At 41.2% G+C, this 13709-nt stretch overlaps 1 protein-coding gene across 1 annotated transcript; it reads right to left on the bottom strand.

The window, feature by feature from the left end:
* Positions 1-7510: 7510 nt before the first annotated feature.
* On the bottom strand, positions 7511-12337 carry KBTBD7 (kelch repeat and BTB domain containing 7). The gene is given in 2 exon segments (XM_047720048.1): positions 7511-9627; positions 9629-12337. Coding segments are annotated over 2 exon segments (2040 nt in total). The 5' UTR covers positions 11348-12337; the 3' UTR covers positions 7511-9306.
* Positions 12338-13709: the final 1372 nt, after the last annotated feature.

The following is a 13709-nucleotide window of genomic DNA, read 5'->3' as shown; positions in this document are numbered from 1 at the left end:
ACGTAGAGAAAAATGAACAGGACCCTTAGCTTACAGAGACCTTATTTGAAACACTTGGCTGCGCCTCACCTTTCTCCAAATGTTCTGAGTCTCCTAACAAGCAATTCAGTTGGCTGATTCCAGCTCCCCATCCTGTGTCTTCTCTCAAACATTCACAGACCAGCAGACAGTCAACATGGGAAAAGAAAGGACTCAAGTTCCTAGAAAATCAGAAATTGACCATATTAAAAGTTCTTGATATTTCAGAGACCTCAGGCATTAAATCGTATGGTTATTTTAATTTTGACTCCAGCTGTAATTCCAAACTTCGTGATGAGAAATGTGTAGACTTTTTGATATATATTTATTGCATTTTAAAATAAAAAGTGACATAATCATATCTTTAAGTCTGAATCTTGATACTGTGCAAATTGATTAAAATTTGGACGGTTTTATTGCTTCTCACAGTTATATTCAAATGGTATTCAGTGAGTACACAGAGGTACTATTTGAGAAAGTATACTTTATCATTACCTTGACATATTTAATATCATAACTGTGAATTTTAATATAAGAAAACTTTGAAATTTATTAAGTTAGCTCAATGCTCTGATTTGAGATTACTGAGGTATATCTGAACTGAAATGGTCAAAATATAATACTAAAAATATAAATAGTATAAATACCAAATATAACTGTAAATATAAAAATAAAATCATAATGTAACACTAAAAATAATACTGTGCATTTTATTTTTTAAAGATTATTTATTTATTTATTTATTTATTCATGAGAGAGAGAGATTGAGAATTAGCAGGGGGCTGGGGGAGCGACAGAGGGAGAAACAGATTCCCCACTGAGCAGGGAACTTGAGCCGAAGGCAGACATTGAACCGACTGGGCCACCCAGGCACCCCTAAGGTTCTTTAGGTTTAAATAAGAAAAGTGGGCTTTAGTATTCTGTGAGTCTAATTGACAAAAAAATCAAGAATCACTTAGTGGTCAAGAATAATATACAGAAATTCAAACTATTTAAGGATTATTCTTAAAATAATTTTAGTAATATATTGTTAAGATCTAGGATAGTCACAGGCCTATTTTACAGTAACACCTCCAGTCTTGATTTTTTTTTTTAAACTCTGTTCAAAGCACTTTGATTGGTGTTATGAGAGATATAAAGGTGAAATAGGCCCTATCCCTGCAAGAAGGAACCTGTAAAGTTTAACTCACAAAGCTTACCAGTGAATAGGTAAACTCTCGGCTCCAGGCCACTTCCTTTCTTTTAGCAGAAAACCTGGCATCCTAATTCAATGAAAGAATCAAGAAATTCATCTCTATCTCTGTGAGCCTTTCTCCCTCCAACTCTGAAAGGAGGGTCGTGGCTCCCGTTCCAGTATGACCCCGACCCTTGGGCTTTGGTCCATCTCCTCCCTTTCCTTGAGCTTCTGGGCCCAGGGTCCTCATTATTCTCTTAATGGATTTTTGCCTGAGCCTCGTAAGGTGTTAAAGACTCAAAGCAACCAAAAACACAACCTGAGGTATTCTCTCTTCCACTAGGTACTGTCTCTTCCTTTCCATAGAGTAGGCCACGCCTGCCCTTCCGCTTCTTCACATCCTACCATGTAAGGGAAGATAGAGTCCTGTCGACACCATGTTAGTTGTCCTGCTGGATAACTCGTGTTCTGGATTGGGCTGATTGCTTCTTCATACTGGTTTTACTTTGTCCTTCTGGCCAGGCTTTCCTGTAAACTGGAATTTTGTTCTAATGGCTTAATTAGATTTAGGCTGATTTTTGTTGGTAGAGGCGCCTGGGTGGCTCAGTCATTAAGGGTCTGCCTTTGGTTCAGGTCATGATCCCAGGCTCCTGGGATCGAGCCTCGAGCCCCACATCGTGCTCCCTGCTCTCCCTCTCCCACTGCCCCTGCTGTGTCCCCTCTCTCGCTGTGTCTCTCTCTGTCAAACAAATAAATAAAATCTTAGGGGAAAAAAAAACATTGTCGGCAACACAATTGTTATAAAAACATTAAGTTTTTTGTTGTCATTTTATAAGAAGGGCTGTAAGACTTGAACTCACCTGCGCCCTTTCATGGCTGGGTGAACCGTATTTGGCAGATGGCTAATTAAAGCTTCAGCTCACTTATTCTGATTCATTCTTTCTAGGTTTTTGCCCCCAAGCAAATCTTCAGATTGAAACTTCTTTGCCAAATACCACCCAAGGACCTTCTAAGGGCCAAGTCCTTTCTGTGATGTGACCTGGTTGGCCATACCCTGAAAATGACACAGGGAAGAGGTGTTACTGAATTGATTTTTGTGGTGGGAGACTGGGGTACAGTCCAGCAAGGGACCCTCTGAGGATCCATACCGAATGCATTTCAGAGATGTCTCTTTCTTAAAGCTGGGATCCTGCAACATACACCTACCAATTCCCAACCTCTGTTGCTTAAGGACTGCCTTGGGGGCATTAACTTCCCCTTGAACTCCTGTGCTGTTGTAAGAGCATTGCCCAAGAGCATGATCTTTCAGAAAAACCTCTAGCCAGAAAAGCAAAGTAAAGTGGACTCTTATCACGGTCTGGGAGTGTGTGCCATAGCTGCAGCTGAAATCAGAGGTTATTGTGACGTGGACACCACATGCGTCTACTAGTGTCTCCAGATCTGATCTGACACCTAAGACTCTCAAACACATTGACAGCGCTAACCACTTGGTCAACCCTGACAGCCTCCACTAATTGGCCTCTTCATTCTCCTCTTTTTCCTCTTAGTGAGAGCTGTTGGGGTATGGGAAGAATGACGGGGCTCAGCAGTGGGTTCCCAGAAAAGAGGGGAGTGGAAAAGATCTCTGACACTATGAAGGCTTAATTTCTGCCTTGCGAAAAATCTTTATTTGGGATTACATGGAATTTAACTTTTGGGTGTGAATTATTGTGGAAGGAGGATTAGGGAGATTTGAAATGACTGTCAAGGCAATAAAGCCTGCATGGTGTTGGGAACTGTCTTCATTTGAATACAGGAAGCCTGGATATGTCTCTCTTAAAATATATTAATTTATTAGTCTATTTAGTAATAGAACACCGAGTTTTAGCTGGGCACAGAGCTACCCCGCTAATGACTATTTCCCAGTCCACCTTGCAGCTGGATATGGTGGTATGATTAAATTCTCCCCAGTGGAAAAATGGCACAATTATGTAAAAGTCCATTAAAAAAGGAATTTTTTGCACTTCTTCTCTTTCCCCTTTCTTGCAGGCTGGCAACATAGATATAATTCTGGTGAGTGTGCTTTTTGCCTATGGGGATGAGGATGACTCACTTGGATTTGTGGGGAAAATGATGCAGGAACCTGGGCTCATGAAGAATCCTACTGGGCAGACCCTCCCTACCAGCCTGTGACTGCTCACTTCTGGACTCAAGTGGAGAGAAACAAGTTTCCATCTTTTATCTTAGGGCCTCTTTGGTACAGAAGTTTGGCTTAGACATGAACACAATATTCAAGCAAGAATCTTGGGAAATAGCCTATAGTCCTTCCTTTCTCATATACCTACAGCTCTCTCATCACCAAACATACAATTATAGGTCCAGCTCAATCTCTTCAACCTCTCATGTCTGCTACTACCTCACTCACTAAGCCCACAACTACTGTCCCTGCCGAGGACTGCATCCTCTCACTGGACTACAACAATGTCCCTTTAACTGTTCTTGCCCCTCAATCTTGGGCCATCAATACATTCAGAAGCTGAATCTCGAGAAAACAAATTCGATTGCATCAAGTCCCTACTTAAACATTCTCAGTGAATTCACACTATATGCAAAAATAGTCAATTCCCTGGCACGGAATATAAAGTTTCCAAGATCTGATGTTAACCAGCATTGCCAGCTTGTTCCCATTCCAAACCTCCCCTCCTATCCTAAGATCTGGTCAAAACAAAATACATTCCATAACTTGAACATTCCCATGATTGGAACTCTTACTGTCTCTGTGGGAACTATAACTCTTTATTGAAGTTATTTCCTCAACGGTCTTCCTCCACATTCCCATCCTCCAACTTCATTGATTACAAGTGACTATCTACAAGTGGCTACCCAGAGTCCCAGGTCCTCCAGGAATTATCGGCCAGAGGTATCAGAAAATATTGCCTTTTTCCACTGGGGCTTCCAACCTGGTAGGATGTCGGTCTTGGGTGTCCTGGTAATCATTTTGGCTGCCATGTTATAAAATCTAGCCCAACTGATGGTATAGTAAAGATTGCTATTTATACAATATTTTTCCATAGCATTCTACAAGAAGGAATCTGTAAAGTTAAACTTTATACTTGTTGACCCAGAGTAAAGACTACCTCTCCCAGGCGCTCTTGCTGTAGGTGTGGCTATATGGTTAAGACCTGGCTCGTGTCATGTGACTAGACATGATGTACACACTTTCCCTTATAGGGAAGGGTCATGTACTCTTCTTACCCTCTCCCTTATAGCTTCTTCCCCTTCCTTCCTTATATAGTCATTAACATAGGTGTGAACCAGCTTGGACTGTGTGGACCAGAACCCTCTAGGGTTAGCAGAATGGGAAACCAGAAAGCCTGTTCTCAGGTGACTTTCTAGAATAGGGGAGACATAGCAGATTGTGGATTTATATGATAATCTTCTATCTTATTAAAACAACTATAGGGTCTCTACATACATACAACCACACATAGATCATAATGTATAAGATGAGAGGAAAACATCAATCCCTGATATCTTCTCTACACAAAGAAAGCCATAAGGACTTGGAGACTCTGACCAGACCGTGCCTTGAAGTGAGAGCCATCGCTATTTGTTAGTTACCCCAGAATTAAGGAATAGTTTTCTCCCCAACTCCAAATATTCCTAATATTTGGTGGTTTCAAGCAGCTGTAATTGCTTTGGAGGTGAGACTCTAAAGTTTGATTCCATTGGAGAGGAGACTGTCCAGAGTAGGAATGGTTACTAAGAAAATACACCTCAAATGGGGGAAACGGTATGCAACTATGTCTGTCCCTTACTCTCCCTGTGTCTTAGACCATGGTTAGTCCATAAGATTAAAGAAGCAAGGGACTGCAGCTGATTGGCTAGATATGAGTGACATAATGGCCCCGAGTCAGGGAAAGGGCATGAAACCTATTGCCTATCTGGTTTTCTAAGACTTGGAAGCTTCTGTGAACACTATTTTTATTCCTTCATGAAATTAAAAACAAAACAACAACAAAAACTGGTTTGCACATATTTAACCATCTTGATGGTTCTAAAAATAGCTTATCAATTCTCTTGGGATTGCTAGTCACATTTTCTAAGAATAATTTTCCCTACTACTTTCTTGCTTTACCATATTTGTTATAATGAATATTCTCTTAAAGTTAACTGTAATGATACGGTGTTTAAGTTAAGATGCAGGCGAGATCTGGGGCACCTGGGTGGCTCAGTGGGTTAAGCCACTGCCTTCGGCTCAGGTCGTGATCTCAGGGTTCCTGGGATCGAGCCCCGCATCCGGCTCTCTGCTCAGCTGGGAGCCTGCTTTCCCCTCTCTCTCTGCCTGCCTCTCTGCCTACTTGTGATCTCTCTGTCACATTAAAAAAAAAAAAAAAAAAAAAAAGATGCAGGCGAGATCTGATGAGAGGACAGAGACAAAGTAAAACACCTAAGAAGCACATGACATAAAATGATTCCAACAGTTCAAATGTAAGCAGACTAGGGATGTCTACATTCTGGTTACATGGTTTAGGATTTCAAGGACAAACTTTCTTTTAAAATTTAGTGGACTGATACAGAGCTGCAAACTTTTTATACTTCCAACTTAGGAATATTCAAACAAATTCAATTAAATGATTTTAGTTTACAACTCATTGTCGTTTTATATATTTTCCTTGTGTCAGCACAAATTGACAAAAATGACATCAGGCAAAGCACTGGTTCCTAGTTTAATGAGCAGTGAGTAGCAAATTGATTATATTTTAAATAGACTCCTTATGATTAAATGTCCTTTTCCAACCACCTGTTAACCTGGTCATTATGAGATAAAGAACTCTGGCTACTTAGGTGTATGGCTAATAAGCAGCTAATATGTTGCCAGTTTGAAACATCTGGAACCTGTATTTTGCTTTGAATTCTCATTATACAGTCTTCCTAGACAGTAGTCATATACATAGCATATATGCATAACTCTTCAAGTCAAAGCTTTCAAATAGATTAGCTCATTTGATTAACTTCTTTTGATTCAGAAATCAAATTTAGTTACTTAACTACTCTTGTTAATTATTAAATGGAGAAATTTAAACAGCTCTGTCTCAGTTCTGAGGTACCCCTTCATAGTCACATCCTTTTCAGATGGTAAATGTATATTATTTTGTTAGCTCTATTTTAGAAAAGATGTAATAATGCTCTTCTCCCTGTAACAAATATTTGAGCAATATGCCTTGCGAAAAAGGGTAAATTTCTTTTTGTAGAAGTGTTTTTGGGACTCTGTCACAAGTGTTCTTTTCCTGGGTGTGTGGAATATCTTCAGAAGTGTCATAACACCCTTGGAATTATAAAAACATGAACATATACATTTTTCTGGGGAATGAGTCAATAGCTTTCCTCAGATTCTCGATAAGATCCAGGTACAAAACAGAAGAAAACATTGTAACTACAGAAGAAGGCAACTATAATTTAAATTTAATCCTAAACCCAAATTAAACAAGGTATTTGCTAACTTAGTCTTTTATCCTTCAGAAAATGCCAACAACGCTTACCATTTGAATTGTGTAAGTATTTAAAATAATTTGGGTTTGCTGAGCTTTTCAGACTACTGGCATAAAGATACAAAAAAACCATTAAAATCCTTCTAAATCCTACACAGAATAGCCTTACAAACAATATTATATTGAGCATTTGCTAAAAGGTTTGTCAATTAATTGTAAAACTGAGACAAAGTTGCTTTCCTGTCAAGAAGGGATTTCAACACTGCTGGTTGTGTCACTCACTGTACAAGCAAAGGTTTTATACACTTAGCAGAAATGCTAATTAAAAGGTCAGAAGGCCTGGGTTCCAGTGCCATTTTTATTTGTAACTAACCATATACAAATCACTTATCTATAAAATAATGGTTAACATCTATCCCCTAATTCACAAATATATCATGAAACCGAAGTCTTCCCCCAGAACTTCTTTTTAAACCATGACATTACTGTTAATTAGCTTATACTTAACTAAAGGATAAAAATGACAAATTGTAGGGGCACCTGGGTGGCTCAGTGGGTTAAAGCCTCTGCCTTCGTTTGGCTCAGGTCATGATCTCAGGGTCCTGGGATCGAGCCCCGCATCGGCCTCTCTGCTCAGTGGGGAGTCTGCTTCCTCCTCTCTCTCTCCACCTGCCTCTCTGCCTACTTGTGATCTCTGTCAAATAAATAAATAAAATCTTTAAAAAAAAAAAAAGAACACATTGCTAGAGTAAGAGTCTTATTTCACTAGAAATAATGTCAAAGAGGAATGTCCTATGGACTCTTCAGATGCCCAATCAAAATGGCCAAGAAAACATTTGTGTGCTTGTTTGTTTAATCCTTTTCTCTCTCCCTCTTTTTTATTCAGAATTCAGGTCCCTACCCCAGGCATACTCCTCAGTACTCTGATGCGGTGTAAGAAATGTTAGCATTCGGTCACTACAGAATAAACACGAAAGAGGAATTAACATATTGAAAAAAGATGCAAAAAGAGGATTCTAAGTCGGTATAGAAAAATTTATAGACTCTAAGCATCTGTATATGTACACCATCTATCAGGGACATGTGTTGTGACAGTCATATGTATTAACAGATCCTCAAAATGTAAGCACCTCTATTTCTCTGTGTTTAACATTATCAATTTTGTGTGATTTAGTTTCTAGTTCTGGACTTACCCTTACTTTATGGTGACACAAAAACAAACAAAAAGACAAAAAACAAAGACTGGAGCATGGTTCACAGAGAAATACAGAACAGATACAAATACCCTAATAAAATAACCATGTACACCATTGCTAGGGAAACATTTTAGACGAAATATACTTTCACTATTGGCCCCAAATGCCATCACCCACTTACATTCTTTAACTGTCAACTTTTAATAGAAAAATAACTTTGTGATGATAATCATATACAGTGACTTACAAAACTTGACAGAACATTTCAATGCTACACAAAACAGTTCCATACACAGCTTTAAGTTTTAAAGTTCTCTGCGGGTACTTGATTTTATGGTTGATAGATGCAGTAACTACTGATCTCAATAAAACACCCTTTTAGCTTAAATGTATTTTCAAAACCAGTATTACTTCACAAAAACAGTAAAGAATAAATCACTTCCTGCTGAAGAATCCTCTAAGATGAACACCAAAACTATACAGCCAAGATATTTTAGGAAAGCATATAAACTTTTTAAGACTAGGCATGACGAACAGATAAAAATTTACATTACTCAATCATATGTCCAGTGAAAAAAAGGATTGTTTATTTGATTGAATGAAGCACGTATCAGATATAGATGAAATATATGATCTTACAAAGCAAGTTACCTTTTTTTGGTTTAGAAGGGTGTTTAAATAATTGGTGATTCTACTAGATTGGATGTTTTTTAAAATAGAAAAATGGTCATTTAGCAACCGCACATTATATTCCAAAATTAAAAGTGAATTTTCTTTGAAAGCAGTGGAATCCTGATTTTTTTTTAACTTTCTGTGAGCTCTTGAGACCATTCTGCACATTATCAAAATGAAATCCCATTTTATAACATATATCCAAATTTTTTTCTTTGCAGAAGGGGAGAAAACCAAACCAAATTTAACTATACTAACTTATAATACTAAAAACTGGCTAGTTCAAAATTTGGGAAATCTACTACTTTCATTATTCTGAAGGAAAATATAAACCTTCAAAGCCCTACCAACAACTTCTAGTCCAATGTTCTACTTTTTAAAAATTAAAAAGTTAAATTCTTCGTGGCACTAAATAGAATTAAAAAAGTTAACAGAAGGCTAAAGTAGAAAATCAAAATACAAAGGGCATAACTAACCAAAACAATCCACTGGTGCAACAAATATTTGAACAATGAAAAAAACCACCAAGCATTCTAATCAATTAGAATAGTTCATATTTGCATATTTTAATCTCAACTTTTAGCACAGTAAATTATCATATAGGTTGATTTATAATCATGGACTGTTTAAATTCTGTAACATTACATTAGTAATTCAAACATGACCCTTTCTAAACCAAATCTGCAGTCCTAATCAACATTTTTCTTTTCAGGAAAAGGAAATCTTTTTAAGATACATTCCATAGTAGTAGAAACATTTTAGTGCTTCAAAATATTTACAAAGAACCCTGCTGATCCTGTGCATTTCGCTGAGGTGCTACCTGCACCCAGACTTCATCATCAGAAAAAGAACTTGAACTTCCTGACTCTGAGTCCAGTTCACTGAATCCATCTAAGTCCCATTCAGTGCTAGACTCACTTCGAGCATCATCTTCCTCAGTGATGAAACTCTGTCCAGGTTCGAGGCAGGAAGGATAAACACGCGCACAGAGGCAAATAAAGCCAGAGTCAAACTGCAAAAGGCCTAACATGGTACCTATATTAATCCACTGGTCTTCCCTAGTATCATATTCATAAACAGTCACCCGGTTTTTTTTTCCACTGAGGGGTGGTGGAAGTGATGAGAAGCAACTTTTGGCCATGATTAACAATCTGATAGTTGTGGGTCTCTGAGTCCAAGGGAATATTACTAATCCGCCTCCATTCTCCCCTGGCTGGGTTATAGACCTTCATGACTGGGATGTCACAGATGCAGTAGATCTCATCATTGAAGACACAGGCTTCCTGAAAGTCACTACGTTTAAGAGAAGCACAGTTCAGCCACGTATTGTGGCTAGGATCGTAGTAGAGCATGCGCTTACTGTTCACAGCATAAAGATAGTTCTGAACCACTATTAGTTCAAAGGAATAGAAGGAATGGGGTACAGGAGCCACCAGCGCCCACTGGTTTCTCTGGACACTGTAGCATTCCACTTCCTTCAGTTTGACTCCAGTAATCGGGTCTCGCCCACCCAAGATGTAGATGTAGCCATTGAGGTAGGCCACATCCATGCCCTCCCGGCACAGCAGGCGGTCGGCAAGCTGCTGCCAGCTATTCTGGGCTGGCTTGTACACCCAGAGGTCCTTCCTGGGCTGAGCGGCCAGGTAGATGTCATGGTCTGGAGAGACACAGACAGCTGAGGAGGTGATAGTCTTAGTGTGAGCCAAGCTGGTTAAAGGAGATGGCATTGTGTAAATGTCCCCTGAGTATGGGTCATAGCAGAGAAAGGGATCTCTAGGATGTCCAAAGAAGACCACCATCTCCTTGGCACACATACCCAGTCTCTGGGGGGGATTTTCTGCTGTGGGTACAACAGAGCTGTTGCTGCTATCTGGCTTCGGGACCAGAGACTTGCACAACTTGTCACCATAGCGCATCTGCAGGGCCCCTTCAATAAGGTCTAGACAGTACTTCTTCACTATGGGCTTGGTCAGCAGCCCTTCCAAGTAATCCTGATCTTCATCTCTGAAGTGTGTCCAGCGGACACACTTGAAGACCTCCGCAGCGCTAGGGGCCCGCTCCTTGGGAGCCGCCTCCAACCACTGCACGGCCACATGACACACAGTCCACTCACTCTCGATGTCCAGACTATCCAGACGCAGGACAGCCAGCAGCTGGGCCAAGCTCAGATCTGCCAGACTCTCCTCCCTTACTGAACCCATCCGGCTGAGTTGCTTAAAATTGTGGGCTATAAAGGACTGGGCCTGCGATCGCAGCTTGTGATGGTCGAAGGCGTCAGCAAACTTGAGGATAGCAGTGCAGTTGGCCAGGTCAAGGCGGCGGGCTAGGAAGGAGGCACAGGCTTCCCGCACATATTCGAGCTGCAACATGTCAGAGGCCGCGTAAAGACGTTGCACGTTGGCCTCACTCAGCGACACGCGACCCGTGTAGCAGTAGTCGACCAGCACCTCGAAGGACTCGGCATCCACATCATGCATGGTCACGTTTGCCTGGTGGCTCTCGTACATGCCACCGGTGAACATGCTCTTGAAGTAGGGACACGCGGCAGCCAGCACGTTACGGTTGCAGGAAAAAAGGCGGCCGGTGCCAGGCCCGCTGCCAGGTGTCACCACCTCGATAGTCACATCACATAACAGCCGCGCGTCGTAGAAGGACTTCAGCTGTGCCAGGAGGGCTGCAGAATGAGCCGTGTCCTTCAGCTCCTCCGGGCCCGTGAAAAAAGCTGAAACAGAAGGCTTGGAAATTCTCTTGGGTCGCCTCCCGCCGCGGGGACTGGCCAGGCGGCGAGAGCGCGGAGCTTCTTCCCGGGACTGCATGGTGGAGATGGCGGCGGGGTACGAGGGCGAGAATGGGTGCAAGGACCGGGCTCTGGCTCCTCCTCGCCCTCTTTTCGAAGGCGCTAGATCGCGGCGTCCCTGAATAGACTGCAGGGGCCGCACTTACTCAACTCAGCCCTGAGCCGCGGTGCCGCCTCCCTTTATCGCGTAGACAGTGCCTGACTCACCCTCTTCCAGTTCCGCGCCCTTTCTCCGCCTCAGTTCGTTTACAGGACCCGCTGGACGGAACCAAGAAAGCCGCCACTGCCGCGCTGGCAATACCGGTAGGCCTCCGAGAACTACAGCTCCCAGGCTGCCTTTCGCGCCTCGAGGCATGCCGGGGCCCTCCAGACTCAAGGGGATAAGCGGACTGACAGAAGCCGCTGTGCATCTTGGGAGTAGTAGTTTGAGTAATATCGCGAGGTTTCTTGGGGCGAACTGCTAAGCTAACAGAATTTGAAAGCGTTAATTCTCCTGGATTTGTTGGTTTGCAGGATTGGCTTTGAAGTTCCACGGTAAAATCTCCGTTTTAGTATTCGTTAATTGTGTGGCATCCCTCTGAGAACTTTTCCTTCTGTGAAGTGGGAATAACAGTTTTCAGGGATTGTGTGAGAGTTGAATGAGATGAATTGGAGAGGACATAGGGCGCTTCAATAAATAGTTGTTGATTAGAATAATTACATGCTTACACCATGCCTAGAATAGGAAGAGTCGATCTTTGTTAGCTTTTTTTTGGGGGGGGGGGTTGTTAAAAAAAAAATGAGATACCCAGAACATGTGAAACCATGAGCATTTTCTGCAAGAAAACTTTGTTTATAATGTTGCTTCTTTCGAAGGGTTCTGAAGGTTATTACAATATTTTCAATACTAAACGATATCCGTAGGTTCATTAGGATGTCTTAGACAAAGATGAGATCCTAGAGAACACCATTTTAGGTGTCCTCAAAAAAGCAGATAAGGCATATTAAACAGGTGGGTCTCAACATCTCACCAAATCAACACTTCCTCTGGGGAGCAAGATTATTTTCATAAGTTCTTAATATTAGTGTTTATTGAGTCGTCTAATACTTCTCATTTGACCTCCTTTCCGCAAATCAGTCGAAGATTATAGTTGTCTTTATCAAAGAGTTTAAACGGGAGTTTTAAAATCTTTAAACACAAGGCCTTGTACAAAAGCACAAGATCCTGAAAGCTCTATATTCATGCATGCCGTAATATTTTGAATTGATATAGTTCAATCTGTGCTTTACAAACGTGTTTATGTATGTATTGATCAATATTCTTAGTTAAATGGTCAAAATCAAGTGCTTAGAGACTGGGTTTTGGGTCCCTTTTTTTAAAAGGGAACATTTATTTTTTTTAAGATTTTATTTATTTGACAGAGATTACAAGTAGGCAGAGAGGCAGGCGGGGGGGGGGGGTGCCGTGGGGGGTGGGGAGCAGGCTCCCCGCTGAGCAGAGAGCCCGATGTGGGGCTCGATGGGAGGACCCTGAGATCATGACTTGAGCTGAAGGCAGAGGCTTAACCCGCTGAGCCACCCAGACACCCTGGGGAGCTTTTACTTTAAAAAGCAGTTGCTCTTGCTACTAGTTTGTCACTCGTTACCATAACTTAACAAAATCTTGGTATTACATTGACAGGTGGATAACACATGGCAGGAGAATAACTCAAATTGTTTTGCTCTCTTGCCCTATTAGCTGGAGAGCTTCTACTGGAAATAAGGATAGTGGGCTCCAGTACCTCCTCTGTAGGGTTGTTGGGTATATCCCTTAGACACACTTGAGAGAATTAGGTCATTAGTAACATTGATTGCTTTCTCACCTGCACTAGAAGAGCTGGGGAAAAAGCAATTACAATTTTTTCATATTAGTAAAATATACAGTAGTTACCATTTTAATTCTTTAAGAGTACATTTCTCTGGCATTAACTACATTCACATTGTTTTGCAGACATCACCACCACCCATCTCCAGAGCTCTTTTCATCTTGCAGAACTGAAGCTTTGTACCCATTTACAGTAACTCTCCTTTCCCCCTTCCCCCAACCCCCTAGTAATAATCACCATTCTACGTTGTCTCCGAATTTGACTACCTTAAGTACTGCATATCAGTTCAGCGACTGATTTTTAACTTCCTTATATCTGCCCTTTGTTAGTTCGTTTAGATTATCTTTTTACACAATCCAAAGTATTTAGCAGGACAGTAAACAACGTGTGTTGGAGAGGATGTGGAGAAAGTGGAACCCTCTTACACGGTGGGGATGCAAGTTGGTGCAGCCACTTTGGAAAACAGTGCAGAGATTCCTTAAGAAATTAAAAATAGAGCTTCCCTATGACCCTGCAATTGCACTACTGGGTATTTAC

This window comes from Lutra lutra, chromosome 3 (genome assembly GCF_902655055.1).
Source record: "Lutra lutra chromosome 3, mLutLut1.2, whole genome shotgun sequence".
NCBI classification, from domain to species: domain Eukaryota; kingdom Metazoa; phylum Chordata; class Mammalia; order Carnivora; family Mustelidae; genus Lutra; species Lutra lutra.
The sequence above is the reverse complement of the archived record's forward strand: the minus strand, read 5'-3'. Positions and strand labels throughout refer to the sequence as shown.